Genomic DNA, 19,156 nt, shown 5'->3' with positions numbered 1-19,156 from the left:
GAGTCCAGAAAAAAAAAAAACTGCAGAGAAGAGAGAAAAGATACAGGAGCACCTGAGACTAAATTTAAATCATCCCCACAAAAAGGTAGAACACTCCAGGTACAAACTGAACTAGAGACTTGTGAGAACAAACCTGTTGCTTCTAAGAAAGCACCTGTGTAGGTGGAAGGTGGAAGAAGAACACTTTAGACTTGGGTGATGGTGAGGAGCCAAAGGAATAAACTTAACATCCTGTAGGACCAAAAAAAAAAAAAAAAAAAAGGAAAATCAGCTACCTTCCACCCAGGTCATGTTAGTGAAACTGTCTGTATGCTGGTTCCTACACTGACAGAAGAGGGAGCTCTTGAACTGAACTTGTCAAAATTACCATCCAAGAGACAAAAGAAACAGCAAGTCTCAGCCACAGAAAGCTATTAGAACATACAAGAAAATAGGAAAACACCTGTAACTTAAAAAAAAAAAAAAAAAAAAACCTTGGAAAATTCTAAAATAATATTCCATATAGAATTAAATGTTCTCACACAAGTATGTGAGGACTTGGAAACATACTCTGAATAAGAAAAATTTAGAAGTAAAAGCAATTCTTAAAATGAGAAATAGGATTGACTAGACTCAGAAATCAAAACAGAATAAAATCATAAGTAGTGTACAAACTACCCAAAGAAAGAGTCATTTTGAAAAAGAAACTAAGGAAACCAGGAAACTGCCATGAGAATACATGATTAAGGAATAAAACGAGAGGCACAATCATTTCTACCATGGTGGAGATGGCAGAGCTCTGTGAGCTGTAGGAAGAAAGCTGCAGATGGAAGTGCAGCAGCCCAGAGGAGGGTCCCATGGAAGAGGAGCTGCCCGCCACCCATGCCCAGCAAGGCCCGCTCGCCAAGACTGGAGGCTGACATGGAGGGTGATAAGTCGGATGGTTGGATGGTTCCTGGACAGCAGCGCTGAGGCGGCTGGGGTGTCCCCTGCCCTGGAGGAAGCCAACAAGGCGTTCCTGATGACAGCATCGGAGGGTTTCAGGCGCTCTGCAAGAAGGGCCTTTTTGACCAGCCCGCTTTCATAGAGGAACTGTTCTAGCTGATGGTTGTCAATCCTGACTGTATATGTATCTTCATGCTTCATGTATCTTCATAAAGCTATTTGTAATTTGGAAAAATCCATTGTGATAATTTTCAAAGTAAAGAATAGGATATCTTTTTAAAATTTTAAGTTCATGTATTAAAATGTATGGGAAAGATCAAAGACGAACTTTCTAATACCCTTTTATATGAGGGACATTTTGCTGTTTTGTTTTTTAACTTGACAGATGGTAGGACTGTAACCTGTAAGAACTGTTTGTGAACATTATCAAGTAAGAGGAAACCCTACCTGTATCTATGAAAGACTTATGAGCTATTATGCTGTCAAATTGAAGGTTTTAAACCCGCCCAGAAGTCCACCAGGGTACCTGATACTTATTCTCTCCCTCTCTCCCCTGTTCCCTTCCTCCTCCTTCCTCCCTACTGGCAATAATAAACTTTCTTCTTCTGAAAAAAAAAAAAAAAAAAAAAGAGTATAAAGAAAATAGCTAAAGTGAAAAGTAATAAAGCATCATGTATTATAGATTTCCTTAACATAAATCAAGAGTGGAACAAACATTTCTACCTGAAAAAAAACTATAGAAACAGCTACCAATTTTTGCATACTGAAATGGTTTATCAGACACCTCATGAAGTGGTGCTTAAACAAACCGAGAGGAGCCATGAAGGATGGGAAAACAGTCAAGTCTTTAAAGTCTCTAAGTTAAAAGGCCACAGAGTTAGAACGAAGAAAATTATAAGCTTTGCAAAAGAAATATACAACACAATGGAGTTGTATTTTCCAGGAATTCATGGACACAAAGCTTTGACTGTGGAAATCTCAACCATGCAAAAAAACAGGAAATACCTTTTACGTCTCCTTTCACCAATCTTTTTAACAGACACCTTTTAAGAGCAACAAGTATGCAAGGAGGTATGGAAACACGGCAAAACACTACTCTCAGATGCTCTGCTGAGGGGACAAAGTTAACTGGAGAGTAAGAGAATCTGCAGACATGGTAACATGGTCTGCAGACATGGGCAGACATGGTCTCTACTCTCAAGGAGAAGCAGGAGGGATGATGATGAGCTCATGGCTATACAGTGAACCAACACAAGTAATCACTGTAGTTCAGCTTTTCCTGCTAAGACCCATTTGCCAAAGGTCTTCAACATAGTGTTCCTGGGAGATGATAGTCTCAGGTTGGAATCTGGGTGTAAGGTGTGGTGGCTCACACCTTTAATTTTAGCACTTGGAGGCAGAGGCAGAGACAGGCAGATCTCTTAAGTTTGAAGCCTTGACACAGCAGAGTTCCAGACAGTCTGGTTTACCCAGTGAGACCTTATCTTAAAAACGAGGGAGGTGAGTGGGAGGTCTTCAGGTAGTAGGGTTAGGGTGTGTCTGTTGAGACAACTGTTGAACACCAGTCCCCTCCTCTGTAACTTCCCAGTGATGAGATAAGGCAGTTTGCTTTACCACTTAACACTCCCCACTGCAAGGTTCTGCCTGAACACAACCACAAAAGCAAAAGTGGCCAACTGGTCACAGAGTTGAGCCTCCACAATCAAAACCATCACTTTCTCTATATGGACTGATTATCTTGGGTGTTAATTACTTAACAGAAAACTGACTAGTCAACAACAATCAGTGTTGATTTTGTCCATAGATTCAAATCCTACAGCCACAAAGGGAACAGAATATTCTCATATGCTTGTAAGACAGTTCATAAAATTGATTATATACTAAGTTATCAAAAAAATCCATAAATATTAAGTAACTACCTAAAGCTTTTAACAATCAACACAGTTTGGTCTTAGTTCAAAGACCTATAATTTATGAAAAACAATCCATGAAGGCCTTTAATCTGCTCATTTAAAAGCTTTACATTTAATTTTATTAGATTAGAGAATGAATTAAACAGTACTTGTTCAAAATGACATTTCAGAATCTATAAGATGTAAAAAAAAAAAACCTGAAACTTTAGAAATAAAAATTTTGAAGCTGCCTTCCTAACAGATACCTAAAAACATTTAAACCTATTTCACTATGTTCACCAATATACAATTACCAAATTTACTCCCCTAGACTACACAGCTTAATTAAACCAGTTTCCATAGAAATGAAATTTATTAAAGAAACTTCCCCTCAACAATCCACTAATACTAGACCCAAAAACCTGTGTGAAAGACATTATCACAAAGACAATGTTGATTTTTACAACAGGAAAATAACCTTTGTCCTCAGACACAACACTATAAAGATTCAGTTCTCCCTGAGTTAATGTCTAAACTTTTGTGGGGTTTCAGTGAAGTGACACTTTTGAATATACACTTTTAAAACAATGCTAGTGGCTTTATACAACCAACAAAGTGGAAGGGAACCAACACAGAATATGAACAAGCACTATTATGAAGGAGTAAAAAACAAAAAAACAAAAACCAAAACCCAAGTCACTTTTGAAAAAATTCCTGTGACTCTATCCCTCAGAATGAAGTCAACTAAAAATGAGTCCTGAACTGCCATAGTTCCAACAACAATCCAAGTTCATTCAGCACACACTAAGACTGTTAAAAGAGTAAGACACATACAGAACAGATTTCTACTGTCAGCATCATCCAGCATTGAAAAGATCAAGGACCTATTAGAGAAACTGCATCTAGGGTAGGATGGAGCAATGGAAGATGACGCAGGTATGTACCACAGAGCAAAAAGCACTCAAGAGTGACCAGGTGCTGTGAAAAGGAGACAGAAATCACAGCTTGAAGGAATTTTCTGCAGGCCACATGTTATTAGAGATTAAAAACAAGCTCTGCTAACAACACAATTCACTGAATGAAACACAAGTCTGTGTGAAGGAGAAAACTTTATTGTCGAATTCTAACTAGTAAGTACTGAAGGAACAATTAAAAACCATGCCTTCATAAGCATGGCAAGAACTCTTCAAACTAAATCATCACTGGATGCCAGAACTGGAATTTAAAGAATTAAATTTCTCTGCAAAAACACTTTCCATTCTTTGGAGCTTGAGCCCAGGGCCTTATGCTATCTACAAAGCACTCTACTGCTGAGCTGCCTGACAACCCTCGAGGTAGGCACACAAAAGTAACTGTTCAAAGGTATCTCTTAACAGATCTTAGATAAGTGGCCAAGTTCTCAGTATGAGGAATGGGACCGACTGACATAAGATACTTCCAAATGTGACATACTGAGGAGACACAGGATTTTTATGGTATTCCTCAAGTGTGTAACCTTAGTGTAGTCAATGAGGAAATATAAACCAACTCAAACTGAGAAACACTTTATGAACTAACTGAACTTCACTCTTTAAGGAAATGTCAAAACTGTAAGAAAGCAAGGACCCAGGAGTGGTGGTTTATGCCTGTAATGCCAGCAATTGGGAAGCAAAGTAGTATGATCATGAATTCCAGGTCAGCCCTAGCAATACACATGCACATACATGACCAACAATTGTTACAGATCAAAGCACTTGTAAGAGACATGAAGACCATGAAATATGTGATTCAGGATTGAACTCGACATAGTGTTTTATCTATAAAAGACATTATTTACCGTGGAAAAACTGGCAATCTATGAACTTCAACGTAGGAAATAGTACTGTGTGTCAGTGGCAATGTTCTGACTTTGGTAATTAATTACACTATTTGTAAGAGAAATGTTATTCTTAGGAAATATCCGAGTACCTAAACACAAACAAGCAGGGTGACTTTACTCTCAAGTGGCTTTAAAAAAAAAAAGTGTGCATGTATTTAGAAACAAATTATAACAAAAATGTATTAATGTTAATTAAGGAAACCAAGAGAGTAATGTTTATTTTGTATTAATCTTTTAACTTTTCAGTAAAGCTAAGATCATTTCAAAATAAAAAATAAACACTTTTGCCAACTTAATTCACTTATGAACCACTTTGCATAAATTATACACGATGAAAACAATTTAATAAAAGTCTAAAGCCAGGCATGGTGGCATTTGCTTTTAATCCCAACACTAGGGGAGACAGAGGTAGGTGTATCTTTGTGAGTTCGAGGCCAGACTGGTCTACAGAGTCCAGGACAGGCAAGGCTACACAGAGAAATCCTGTTTCAAAAAAAAAAACAAAAAAAAAACAAAAAAAAAACCTAAAAAGAAATTTTAAAAACTAATAAAAACTCTAAATAAATCAGAAACTTTCTTTTTTCATCAGTACAGAAATTCTAACTTGTAAAGACCAGTCATTTTACTTAGCAGTATTTTTGTTTTTAGTATAAAAACAGCAATGTATCTTTTCATCACTTATTGTATGCTAAGAAACATAGTATGAAAAACAACATCTAAAGAAAGTAAGCTTCCCTAGCTAGAGAGCTGGCTCTAGTGGTAAAGAGTTGCCTGTAGAGGACCTGACACCTTTTGCCTGGCCTCCAGGATCACTAGGAACTCATGTGATGTGCACATAGACAAACGCTCATACTCATAAAAAATAGTTTTAGATGTTTACAAGTTTAGATGTTTAACTGAAAAGTACTTCAAAACGAAACAAACCACAAAGCCCCAAACCTAGTCCAAACCTATTTTCTCAGACATAGTTGAGAAAAAGAATCAACATCAGTGAATTACAAAATCATTATCCATACCTTGTGTTGCTAGAGTAGTCCCACATGGCCACATCTAGGAGGCTTCGAACCCAGGTCTTAGAGGGCTCCTTGAGGAATTTTTGCTGGTAGATTCCCACTACAAGGTCCTCTACAGTGAGAAGTTTTAGATCTTGCCTGATTTCTTCCGTTAGTGAACAGAAAAATACAATGAGTGAATCTGGGCATTCAGAACACATATTATCAGAACAAAGTGTACAGTGCACTTCCGCAATGATGCAAGTTCTACTCACCTGATGTCCGCTCCATACGCTTCAAACACCAGTTAACTCTGGCTCTATCATCAGACTGTGGAAGGAAAATTATTACTTGTTATTTTTCACCTATTTTGAATTACTTTAATAGTGTCCTTTCAAATTGGGGTGTGTATCGGAAAGACAGACACTAACTGAAATCTATAAAAATAGCATATACTATTGCTCTTATTAACTGGGGATGTGTGTGTTAATACACTTTATGAAAGACAAGTGGGACTTAGAGTAGACCAATAAAGAAGTCAATGTTCAGATAATGTGATATGGCCGTAGTAATATAACAGCAAGTTTAGGACCCAATTCCTGACTACTCTCCTAGGGAATTTAGATAAAGCAAAAAGGGTCTTTTCTAAATACGACAAAACAATGGGTAAGAGAATCTGACAAAAAGAGAGCTTTTAATAGAAAGTAATCTTGTGGAGCATGTAATCTTGTATGTATACAGAATGGAGAATCTATTCATTGGAATAAAACAATACTGAAAGTATTTCAATAGGGATTTGAAAAAAAAATACTATACTCAGCTTTGGTAGCCTTCAAATTTAGGAATTTAAAGACCATACTAATTGCACAGAAATCAAATCAGAATGAGCATGTTTTAAAACACACAACAAATACAAAACTGAAATTCTTTTAGTACTTTTCAGGTATTCTAGTGTCTAAATGAATAATCTTAAAAGAACTTCTAACTGGATTATTACCTTGCAGTAAATAGGTGGCCAGTTCCCTGGGTTTGGATGAATAAATTTATAAAGGTTTTGTAACACAGTTGCTTGGTCATGCCCGAATTCAAAGTTTGAAATAGGAATCTTGTGACTAGAATCACCTGAAGGAAATAAAGATGTGAAATTCAACCACTGAACAAGACAAATATTATCAGGTAAGTGTGAGACAGGAGGAATACAGGAGAGCAGTGGATAATTCACATGTAGGCTTTTGTGCCAAGCCTGGTTCTCATTAGATACTTTACATACTCTAAACAAAAATCTTATGGTTGCTCTAGGAGGTGGGAAATACATAAATTAAGAAAACACCACAGAGACTCCTAGAAATAGTTAATAGTTACCAATGGAGTGATTACTTGAACCCATGATTAATGATCAAGTCTACAATGTCTGTACTGTTCCCATGATGCTTTTCAAAACCATTTTGTTAAATAAGGCTAGATGACTTCATAGTAGTAATTTTTAAAAATTTTCATGTAAGTGTATGTGTGTGTATGTGTGCATGTGTATATGGATGTTTGCCTGAATAGAACGTGTAAAAGCATGTGTATGCCTATGGATGTGGAGTGTGCTATCAGGAATCATACCTGATCTCTTCCACCTTATTTCCTGAGGCAAGGTCTTTCAAACAAACCCCGAACTTGCTAATATGGCTAGGCTCTGGGGATCCACTGTCTCTGCCTGAGGCTGGAATTAGAGGCACTAGGCATTTAGGTAGGTTCTGGGGATCTAAAAAATTGTTTACTGTGTGTGTGTAACCATACACACATGTATGTGTGTGTAACCATACACAGCATGTACATGGAGTTCAGTGGACAACCTACAGAAGCTGATTTTTCACCATGTGGATTCCAGGATTGAATTCAAGTATTCGAGCTTAGCAACAAGTGCCATTATTCCCCTGAACTATACTGTCGGCCCATTCACGGACCTGGAGAAACGGCTCAGTGGTAAGCAGCACCAGCTGTTCTTCTAGAGGACCCAGGTTCTAATGCAATCATTCATATAGGGGCTATCAACCATTTGTAACTACCAGTTCCAGAGAACTCAAACCCCTCAATGGGCACCAGGCACACACATGATACACAAACATTAAATACTAAATCATTTTTTAAAGACAGGAATGATAAACTCCCCAACTCCAAACAAACAAACAAACAAACAAAACAGATCAAGTAATTAGATGAACCCTTCACAAAAAAATAAGTGACCTTGAAGATTATTAGCAGCACATACATACACAGTAGTCAAGACTTACTGATGAAGAAGAAAAGTTAGGAAACTCTCTAGGGCTGCTTTTAGATCACTTGTCAGTTCTACAAGCAGCTAAATGGTTGAGCAACACTTTCAGAACCTATGATTAAAATTTTTAAGTCCAATAAGTGCATTAGCAAAAGCAAATACACCTCTCTAAAGAAAGGCCCTAAGTTAACTCTGGCATTCCTTCTATTCAAACACTCTATTGTGAAAAGCAGGTACACAGAGCCTGGAAAGGGAACCAAAAACAAAATTCACAGAAAAGTACCCAAAAGTTTCTTTAGTGTGCAACTTTCTAGGCTCAAGAAGTGGAATTCTACTTCAAAGTACTACAGAGAATAATGCAACAAGGAATTAGGAGCCTGGAATCTTGGAAAAGAAGAAAAACTGGAGAACGGAGGAAGGAATTAAAAAGGCTGATAAACTAGAGACAGAATCTTAGCAGACTCAGTAAAAATTTAAGATGTTTTTGTATTACTCTGTGTTGTAAACACTGAGTGTGGTGGTGCCTAACTATAGTATCAGCATTTGAGAGGCTGAGGCAGGAAGAGCAGAAGCTGGAGCTTGGCTTCTTTTGAGGCCGGACTGGGTTTCAAGAGACCCTATAAATAAAAATATTAATAAAATCTATTGTCTTCTGACTTGGGTAAAGAGCTGAGATGGGTTAGTTTTGTAAAGTTTGAAGCATAGCTTTAAGTAACATCAATTTCTGACCATGTGTTAAGATAATCTTAGATGCCTGGTGACTCCAGTTTTCTGCCAGACACAACCATAAACATTCCTTAGATATGACTAATGTGATTCTTCTCTGTGTGCTACACCTACACACTCTAGTGGGAGAGGCAAAAGGAGAGGGATGTCTGATAAACATGATAACCAAGGAACTATGAAAACAGATCAACATAAGACTATAATATCTAGCCCTCAGAAATAACTTTATTAAATACTTTTGCAGTACCAGAAACCAAACTTAAAAAAAAATAAATGAAAACACATTCCCCAACTCCATCTTTCATTATAGCAAGTAACCTTGACAACCAAATCCGACATCAACAGCAACATAAATACACAGAGCCTAAGACAAAGCATGAGCATGCCAAACCGAGTAGTAATTAAGAGACCTATTGTTACCTTGTTGGGTTTACTGCAAAGTGCAAAAACAAGTTTTTTGCTTGTTTGGAAATTTTTGTTTTTGTTTTTTGAGACCAGGTTCTCTGTGGACAGTCCTGGCTGTCCACATGCCTCTGCCTCCCTCCAGAGTGCTGGGATTAAAGGTGTGAGCCACCACTGCTGAAACATTTTAAAAGATGATAAATCACCATACAAATAAACAGCAGAGACTTACTAAAAAGTATCCTTACACTTTAATAAGAGTATCCTTATTAAAATATTCAACTGTCATCTGTAATTAAACTGAAAACAGAAAAATTCTTCACTCTGATAAAAGTGTACACAAGGAAGAGTAAGGGCAGTCAAGGAAGAAGAAACTACAGCAAATTACTGTTGGTCAAACACTGGAAACTAGAGATCCTAGCCTCCATGAACTAAGGCAAAATGAAGTGTTTACTTCAGAAGACACCATACAAAACAGCATGTACAAAACAACAAAAAAGTGGTATGGTAATGTAGATACTCAGGAGGGAAAGGCAGGAGGATTGTCCCAAGTAGGATGCTAACCTATTCTAAATAAACTCTAGGCTAGCCAAGGTGAGACTATCTAAAAAAAAATACAAATAAACAAAAGGTATTAAAATATTAACAACTTTATTAATGAAATTATAGACCTGAAGACGTAAGTAGCTCCGTGTTCACAGAAAGACATCATTATGAAGGCATTTATCTTCTCCAAACTGACCTAAATATTTACAGTTATCCCAATCACTCAACAAGGCTTTTTTTGGTGAAGTATGAAAAACTGATTCCAAATTGTGGATGAAAAATAGGGGTCAAAATCGCAATGATATTACAGAACAATATCAGGGGAGCTATCTAAACATTTTCAAACTATTATACTTAATTAAGGAACACAACAGTCAAGCCAAACCCCTCAAAAAACCCAAAATCCTAGTAGGCCACTAAAAGAAAACAAGAAGAAGAATGATCTGATCTAAGAAAGACTGCATATTGGGAAAAAACAGGTTATTCACTTAAATGATGCCAAGAAAACTGTTGTCTATAGAAGAAAGCAATGAAAATAACTTGTCATTTCATAGCATACACAAGTAAACACTAGATGGAATAAACATCAGTTACAAAAAAAGACTTTGCAAAGTTTAGAACAGGTGACTAACTTTCAGGTAGCAAAAAGCTATTAAGATTCACAGTTGATAAAAACTGACTGACTTGCCAAACTAAAACCCAACACTTGTGCTTATTAAAAAGCAAGACACAGGGTTAGAGATGTAGCTCAGTGGTAGAGTACTTGCTCAGCATATTCAAGACCTAGGGTTCAGTACCCTAGTACTAAAACTTAAAAACAGGCCTCATAGTGAGTGAATAATGCAAGGCTTAAGCTGAGAAAAGGCATTTTCACAAAATTTAACAACAGAAAAGTTCTATAAGATGTACTTAAATACAGGTACAGGAATGCTAATAACACGCTTATAAAAACAAAAGCATTTAAATATATATATATATATATGTACATAGTAAAATTATTCAGAAAATATTAGTAACACAAAATTCAGAATATTTCTCTTATAAAGACGTGGGGCGGGGGTGGGAGGAGACTGTAGTGGTACTGGTGGTGATATGGTGTTTTCAACTGACTGGTAGGTACACTGCATTTGCTACACTTAAGTCAGTACTGTATATTTTGGATGAAGATGCATTTGTAAAGCTGACGGATCTTTCATATAGAAAGCTGCAATAATAATTCAAAGCTTTGCTTCTTTTAAAGTAGAACTTCTCTAAAGAAAAGTCATTAGCCAGTGAAACGAACAGAAGTCAAGCTCTTTTGTTCAAGTAAGGAAGGAGAGTCCAGACCTCTTAGTGCCAAGCTCAGGCAGAGCCTGAAGCACCTCTTTGTGAGGAACCTAAGTACACTGCTGGACTCTGTATTAAAATGCCTTTCAGCCCTGCAATTCTTTACTACTTTAACATGATAACCTGTAACGCCCATGCAGCAGTTACTTGATTTATACTACCTGAAAGACCAGGTAGCAAAATGTCTTTGAGAAGTATTTAAGAAGGAGGTACTTCCATCTGGGTCATAAGGATCAAACTCAGATCATCAGGTTTGGTAGCAAGCACTTTTACCAATGAGCCATCTCACTAGCCTTGACAAATCTGTGTGCATTGTTCATTGACGACTGGCTAAACAGAACACATCAATATGTAAATTTAGCTTGGTAGGTTATTCTATGAAACCTGGTCTTCTCCAAATCAGTACAATTACATTAGCACAGGCATTTTTAGGTACTATGTCAACACAGCTGTCACCCTAACCATTATTTGTCTTATTTAATTGGCACATTTCCCAGGGTTGTTTAATTGGCAACTTAAAACGTGCTTAAATTGGCAAGCTTCAAACATTTTAAGTTTGTCTGAATGAGAAACTGTGCTGTTTCAATTAGCTGAAAGTCATTCCCAGCTGTGGGTGCAGCTCAGCATAGTGCCTTTGCCTAGCTCAACAAGGACCTGCCTGGGTTTGATCCTCAGCATGAGGAAAAAAAAATGTTTCTGGCCCTTAGTAAGACACAGATAAGATAGAGACAGCTTTTAAGAAAGGAAGTATACTTTCTGTTAATTTGTTTAATGTGAAAATACTGCAAAAACTTGCAATTAAATAAAAGGTTTTACCATCATCAAAATACCACAGAAATGGTAAGCCAATGATGTTCTCAATGAATGATTTGACACACAGGAGGAAGGTAATGCATTCAATGATGAACCAACTGAAATCACATTTTCAAGTTAAAACATGAAAATTAAATTAGAAACTAGGTTTCATAAAATTTGTATTTGGGATTTTTGTTTGTTGAGTATTAAGTCTTGCCCTGTCGCACAGGCTGACAATGAATTCTCTGTAGCCCATGCTAGCCTCAAAGTGTGGGAGATCCTCCTGCCTTAAGTCTTTCAAGCTATCAAATTACAAGCATACTGTACCTGGTTTCATTTATAGACTCAACAAAAAAACCCTTTTATTTATGTCTATGTGTCCGTGAACCTTGAGTACAGGTGCCTAGAAGTCAGAAGAGGCATCAGATCCCCTGAATTAGACAGCAATGAGCTGCCTGTGTGGATGTTGGAAACTGAACTTGGCCTGTCCTCTAGAAAGTGTTAACTGCTGACCCACCTCTCTAGATTCTCCACTTGTTTTTAACTACCATCTATTTAGTAGCACAATGACCTCAAATAATATAATTTCTGTATTATAACCTTCTTTTCCTATTTCAAAATATGAGGTATAACTGAAAAAAATTATTGTATTTTTGGTTGTGAGCCTAGCTTTTAACTGCTGAGCCATCTGAGAGGTGGCTCAGTGGTTAAGAGCAATGGCTGTTTTCCAGAAGACCAGAGTTCAATTCCCAGCACCCACTTGGCGGTTCACAACCACCTGTAACTCAGTCCCAGGGCTCTGACAGGCTCTTCTGGCCTGAGAGCACCAGGCACACACATGAGGCACACACATGATGCACAGATATACATGCAAAGGCAAAACGCCTACACACAAAACAATAAAAACATTTTAGAAAATCTTACACTCCTTAATTCACAGATTACAACTTTGGTTCTAGGGCAAACAACATATCCACACTTTTTTTTTTAATATACTAAGACCAGAAAAATTCAAATTAAGGGAAAGTACAAAATACTTGTGTTTAAAACAGCATTACAGGGCCAGAGACAGCTCAACAGGTAGGTAAACGCATTTGCCTTGTAATCATGACAACCCGAGTTCAATCCCTAAAACCTACATTCTTTAAAAAAACAAAACCGAATGTGCCAGTAGATATTGGTTATCTTAGTTCATCAAACTCGACAAAGCAAGATAATCTGCCAGAAGCTCATGACCCAGCTGCCTGCTTCACAGTGGCAAAGAAGGTAGAAAGCAGCTGACTCCCCAAAGCTGTCCTTGGATCTGCACATGACGGTGCACTCACACAAGCAGCTTTATGAAAGTCACAACATGCCTGTTATAGTAAGCGCGGCAAATATTTCTAATACTTCTATAGGTTAGTTGATATTTTAAGGTTAAACTGTATATGCAGGAATAAAATGATCCCTTAAACAATCTATTGAATTAATCTCAATTTAATGTAAAATTACCATGATTTTCATTTTCATCATGCAGGAAGCTGCTTAAAACCTTGTTTCTATGAGTTGTGCTCCAATCTTAGATAAATTTAGTCATAGTCAAACTTTTTGGTTACAAAAATACTTAAAAGTCTGATTTCCTCACCCAAACCTTAAAACTGTTCCACTCTGAACTGTATTATTTTTGAAGCATCAATTCTAAAAGTGTTTTAAAATAGACACTGCTCATAAGTGGGCCTAAGTCTGCATCACCTGGAACTTCTGACTTTCTTAAGAGCCTGGCCACTATTCCAACAGCTGACCTTGGAAACCAATGGAAATGTAGCAATTGGAAAATAAAATTATATTGCTGTGGAAAGAAGAGTTCACACATACATACAAGTCAGTAAAGATTTTTAAAACGTTTGGGCTGTGAGTCCTGCTCTGTCACATGATTGCCTAGCATGTGAGACCCCAGTTCAATCCCCAACAGCAGGTGTGCATGTGTAGGTTAAAAGCTTTATAGATCATTCCACCTATCATTCCCTGAAGCTTACACTTTCTAAGTTAAAGGAGTGAGTCTTAACAGGGCTTACACACTCAGTCCCTCTTATCCCAATTCCTTTATACTTACTGGCAGCCTGGCAATGGAATCGAAATCCTCGTGGAATTTCACCTATAATACAAAGTGTTTTGCTGAGAAGCAAAAATATGGACATTCTCTTACTTGTGCTATAGTCATACATCACATGATGACCAAGTTTCAATGTGGGTTATTTTGTTACAACACAAAATTTCAAGATTAAAACTTCACAGTGTCCTTGTTTTTGTTTTGTATCCTTTTGTCTTGGTGGTTAAGTAAAAGATGCCTCAAAATAATTTTTATGTATTTTCCAAACTGCTTTTCACAACAGTTGTTCCTTCCAGGGAAATTATACTAGGGAAAGAAAATTCATGCCAAAGAACTTCTCTAACTAGGGGTCTATGAAGGGCTCTGAGGGTGGTGGAGCCTATGATACTGCAAGCATGCACAAGTATTTCAGAATGAAGAAAATCTTGAAAATTTACATTTTCAGTGTTTTATCATCCACATCCCCCACCCACCTCACAAAACCTAAAAACTGTATGACTTGTCTTAAGCAGCAACGTCCATAAGCATGAGCAAGACGATTAGTTCTGCTGCTCTCTGAGAATAAACTCATCCAAATCAAGTTTAAAGCTCTTTCTTGATACGTTCCCCTCTTGACTTCAAGGATATGATGGGCCCCTCAACTGCTCTCTGTCCTCTTGGGAACTGAATAGATCCTTTATCTTTGAAACAATCTTACATTTTGTTTCTTGAGACAGGGTATCACTATTTAGCCTAAGCCTTCTTGTCTCAGCCACCCTCCTGAATAAGTGCTGAGGTCACAGGCTTGAGTCTCCCCTGGCCTATGCTCCTTTTAGTAGACATTGAGTAGTGGAAAGGAGATGGCTAAGATGTTTAGAGTACTGGGCTACCTCCAGGCTGTTTCAATAGTTACTATATACACTTTACGAATGAGCTAACTGGTTCCAAGGGTTTTCTCAAGGTTACAAAGCAGTTCAGTGTCACACTAAAGACTACTGAGGAAAAGAAAAAGTAAAAGAAAAAAAAAAAACAAACAAGACATAACGCAGAAAAATCTCAACATGTAAGGCTACGGGTAAATAAATGGCAGGTTGTGCATTTTTGAGGTATTCTATCCTGACTTCTAATGTTCACGCAATGGAAAAGCGTCAATCAACCAGCCACACCAACATCTAATTGCTTATCGTTGGGTACTTAAGTATTATGCTCATGTGCATAATATTAGTAACTCATATTAGGAACTTTTGTTAGGAACTCACCCTTTACTTTGGCTTTTAAGAAAACTACTAATAAACAAAGCCAGTTTTAAAATCAAATATACTTCTAGGATCAAACACGAGCTACTTACCTGGATGGATAAAGCTGTGGAAATCTGCCATTATACCTTCCTGGAGGGAGTATTTAACACAGCCAATTTCACAAGGGAGGAAGCGCTGTTCACAATGAGGAGGTAGCTCACCATGACTAAAAATGTTCAGAAAATAAAAAATACCTCCAAGGAGAGCTGAAAAACAGAACAAAAGAACACCCAAGACTGTTAGAACCGTTTTTGTGCAAGTATGTGTTCCTGTTATTTGTTAGTGAATTATAAAAAACTCAATACCAGGTAAGTAAAAACTTCACAATCACATTTATCAAAAATTTAAGTAGCAACCATTCTTTATATAAAGCAACAAAATTTTTCAGTCTTGCAACAGCCTCTTTATGATTTACCAATAGAGTCGCACTGAATTTCAGCAACCACCTAAGTTGTACATAGGCAACTAACAGGTTTGAGAAATAAAGTCCAACACAACAAATGAAATAAAACAGTCGCTTTGGAAATCTTACTTCTCTGCTTCTATACTTTCTGTTAATATACAGAAGACCAACTATAACACAAGAGAAAAATGTGGGACTAGAACTGGCCACTTAAGGCCAATGTGAAAAGCTTGTGTTAAACAAAGGCACAACACAACAAAACCAGCTGGTATGGCCAGAAAAGGCCTTTTATTAGCTATGTTCTCTTCTAAGGCACTGTAGTATTCATCCTTGCTTCATGCTTACCCAACCCCAGAATATTTTAAAATTCTTTATTCTTAATTGGCAAATAATAATGGCACATCTTTATGGGTTACCATGGGGCTTCAATGTGTTTATAAATTGTAGAATGATTAAATCAAGCTAACTAACATATCCTTCAATCCATAACCTTTTTTAGTCCAAAATTTAAAACTACTCTTACCAAGCTGTAATAGGTCAAAACTCTTATTCTTCCTGTCTATGTCTATAACCTAAGTGTGAGAGCTACAAAGAAGTTTAATTATGTTTAATAATGTATGAATTAGTAGAAACCAAGAAAGATTTTTATTACAAAAACCTTTTTAATATTATTTCAACAAATGCAAATTAGTTCATCTTGCATTACATTAGTGCTATAATATTTAAACCCTTATGATCAATCATTTTGTAATGTAAGATCAAAATGAGCAAAACACATTTTGAGTGTAGGATGTAAGTGCATGAGTATGTCCGTGTTTGTTTAAGACAGGACTTGACGCTTGCTAATGAGGCTAGTCTGACCAGCCATCCTACCGTTTCCCTCCCCAGCAGGGATTATAAACCAGCACCTCTGGAACTGTTTGTATGAGTGCTGGTCTTCAGGACTGCATGGCGAACACTTTATGGCCATCTTCCCATACCATACAGAAGACTTTTAAAAATTACCCACTCTGCCATCCTATTAAAGCACAACATTTTAGAAATACTCTACCTTGATCATTTTTTATATTTAAGTTTGACATATCAGGGGGAGAAATGCTTGGTTTTGGTACAAGCATGCCTGGCCTCCTCAGTGGTGTAGATACGATTTTCTGAAAATGAGAGAATCACCAATCAAACACTTTTAAACACAGCTATTGCTGCATACTTTACTTTCCATATTTAAATACAACAAAGTAACCTCAAAAAATCCTGTGCACTGAGATAGCATTCCCTCAAGACCAACAAAAACAAATATATTTATCAGTCATACCAGCAGTTAAGGGAAGACAACAGCAAATCTATAAAAAATTATGAGTAAGGTGAGTGGTAAATAAACGACAACAGATCAAAGCCACCTGTTCACTAATGATCATCTCATTTCCCCAAGTCACTATCAGAAGCCGGGCTGGTGGTCAAAACAGAGCAAAACCACACACTCTGTAATACGGTAATACTGTTTGTGGATTTCACTTAAAAGGAAAAACCAGAGCAGGTTTTGTCTCCAACTGTCACAAGACACACACACAATATATACTTAAGTTTTGAGACTTATTTTTGAGAATTTTTTTAATGTGTACAGACAGGTGTTTGCCACACATGTCACGTGTCACGTGTGCGCAGTGCCAGTGCGGCCCAGCGGAGGGTATCAGAATCCCCTGGATCTGATGCTACAGATGATTCTGAGCTGCCACGTGGGTGCACCGACTCCAACCTGGGTCCTTTGGAAGAGTAGCCAGTTCTCTTAACATATGAACCATCGACAGCCCCTTGAGGAGGAATGTTTTATAAGAAATTATAACGACAAGAAAACGCGTAGGCACAAAGCTAACCTCATACATCCACCTGAGTCAAGGCATCAACTTAAAACATAAATAAATCTACCGCATTTAAAAAAAAAACAGAAACTTGCCAAACTTTTGAATTTCAGTCCGATGTCACTAGTTTTAAGAGTGAAAAATCTCAGTATGTACAAATCGAATAAAACAACACAAGGGAGGGAATGAAAAAAAAAAAAAACAAACCTCAGTTACCTTGTGCTTTCTAACAGAAATGAGCGCGGGGGGGGGGGGGGACGTCTATTCAGTACTTTACTATCCCACCACACGGGAATTTGCTTAACGTTGTTGTCTGTATATGCTCTACAAACACCAACTCGGGTTTTTACTTCTTGTTACTCTAGTATTTAAAGCTCAGTGTAACAGGCTTGCTTCTAGGACTCGTTTAAAAATGCAAGCTCAGCTACTTTTTAAGTACCCAGAAGTCTGGTTTTTTGTTGTTGTTGTTTTGTGTTTTAAGCTGTCTAACCGTTAAAGAGTTGAAAGGAGCTCTGGGAGGCCATTTAGTGTAAGCCCTGGCCACCAAGGCCTCCAGCCCCTGGGGTTTTGGGACTCCCTGGTGGCTTTCCGACGGTTCCTCGGGTGGGAGCCCAAGGGCGGGTGGGAAGGGGCTACCCTTACCTGCTTCTCTGAAGGCCCAGAATCCTTTCCCTGGGCTGCCCTCCATTCTCGCGCCATTTCTGAGTATTTCTCCTTCTCATCCTCCCTCAGGAGCTTTGGGAGAAGAGGGGAAGACAAGAGGGGGAAGCGGGTGAGGCGCCCGTTCCACGGTTCTGGAAGGTTCTGTCGGTTGGTCCGGCCCAAGGGAAAAAGGGCCGCGGCCCCTCTCCAGGCGCCGTAGGCCCCACCGCGCCCTCCTCGCTGCCCAACTGCCCCGCAGCCTCACCGCCCAGTCGGCCGAGCAGTAGGGGATGGCGTCTGCCACGCGGGCCACCGGCAGGCCTCGACGGCGCAGTTCGGGAATCTTCTCCTGCACGAAGAAATAGTAGGCATTGCGGCTGGCCCTGCGGTTGGGCATGGCGTCGTCGGGCTTCGACGCCCTTCAGAGACGCAGCAAGCCGCCGGCGCCCTCGCCGGGCTTCCGCCCTTAGTAACCGAGCTGGGTGGCTGCGCGCGCCTCTGCCCCGTGCTCAGCCAATCAGGGCGCAGCGCGCAGCCGCATTGGCCCCCCCGCTGGAGGTGGGTAGGAGGAAAAAAAAAAACAAACAAACAACAGCCTGAAACTGGAAGGTTCCACCTCGTGCGGAGGCGGAGAGGGCGGGGAGGGGGAGGAGCGAGGCGGAGGCGGGGAGCGCCGCGATTGGCTGGCTGCCATGCCTGGTGGGCGGGGATTGTCACGTGGAAGGCCTGGTGCTTTTTTTTTGTATATTGTTGCGTAATGTACCTGGTTGGTAGGCAGAGGGCTAGCTTGATTGTCTCCTAGGTGCTTCGCAGCCGGGGTGGGCGAGAGTGAGCCCTGACAGGGAAATGGTGGCGATAGCCAGCCCGACCTATTTAAGAACTTTTGTTAGTCATTAGCATTTGGGGAGCTGAGGGTTGAATCAGAGTCCTCCCCCAACAAACTGCGCTCTCAGCCCTTTCCCCCAATTTTTCCAGCGGGATTTACAGTGGTCCACAGGAAGGAAGCACGAGAGGCCGAGATTCCAAATAGCATCCTTGAATAAAGTTTTACAGGCTCTCTCATGAGGCCTGGGTAGTTTTTATTTTGGTTAGTTTTATTGCTGGGTGGCGTTTTTGGAGTCACTGTGAAATGCTTTTCTCATCTCGTAAGTTGCGTAGTTAACTG

The 19,156-nt window shown here is 38.8% G+C and overlaps 1 protein-coding gene across 1 annotated transcript in view; it reads right to left on the bottom strand.

Moving 5' to 3' along the window:
- The window catches only part of Mael (maelstrom spermatogenic transposon silencer), a 33,924-nt gene extending 15,496 nt beyond the window's left edge, over positions 1-18,428 (bottom strand). The window contains exons 1-8 of the mRNA XM_055624637.1: positions 18,257-18,428; positions 17,992-18,084; positions 16,545-16,644; positions 15,141-15,296; positions 13,817-13,858; positions 6,664-6,788; positions 5,942-5,996; positions 5,691-5,832 (exon numbers count right to left, since the gene is read on the bottom strand). Of these exons, the coding sequence (XP_055480612.1) occupies positions 5,691-5,832; positions 5,942-5,996; positions 6,664-6,788; positions 13,817-13,858; positions 15,141-15,296; positions 16,545-16,644; positions 17,992-18,084; positions 18,257-18,388 (845 nt within the window). The 5' untranslated portion in view covers positions 18,389-18,428. The remainder of the gene's footprint in view (positions 1-5,690; positions 5,833-5,941; positions 5,997-6,663; positions 6,789-13,816; positions 13,859-15,140; positions 15,297-16,544; positions 16,645-17,991; positions 18,085-18,256) is intronic.
- Between the last annotated feature and the right edge of the window lie 728 nt (positions 18,429-19,156).

This window comes from Psammomys obesus, unplaced genomic scaffold (genome assembly GCF_907164565.1).
Source record: "Psammomys obesus unplaced genomic scaffold, mPsaObe1.curated_primary_1811, whole genome shotgun sequence".
NCBI lineage: Eukaryota > Metazoa > Chordata > Mammalia > Rodentia > Muridae > Psammomys > Psammomys obesus.
The sequence above is the reverse complement of the archived record's forward strand: the minus strand, read 5'-3'. Positions and strand labels throughout refer to the sequence as shown.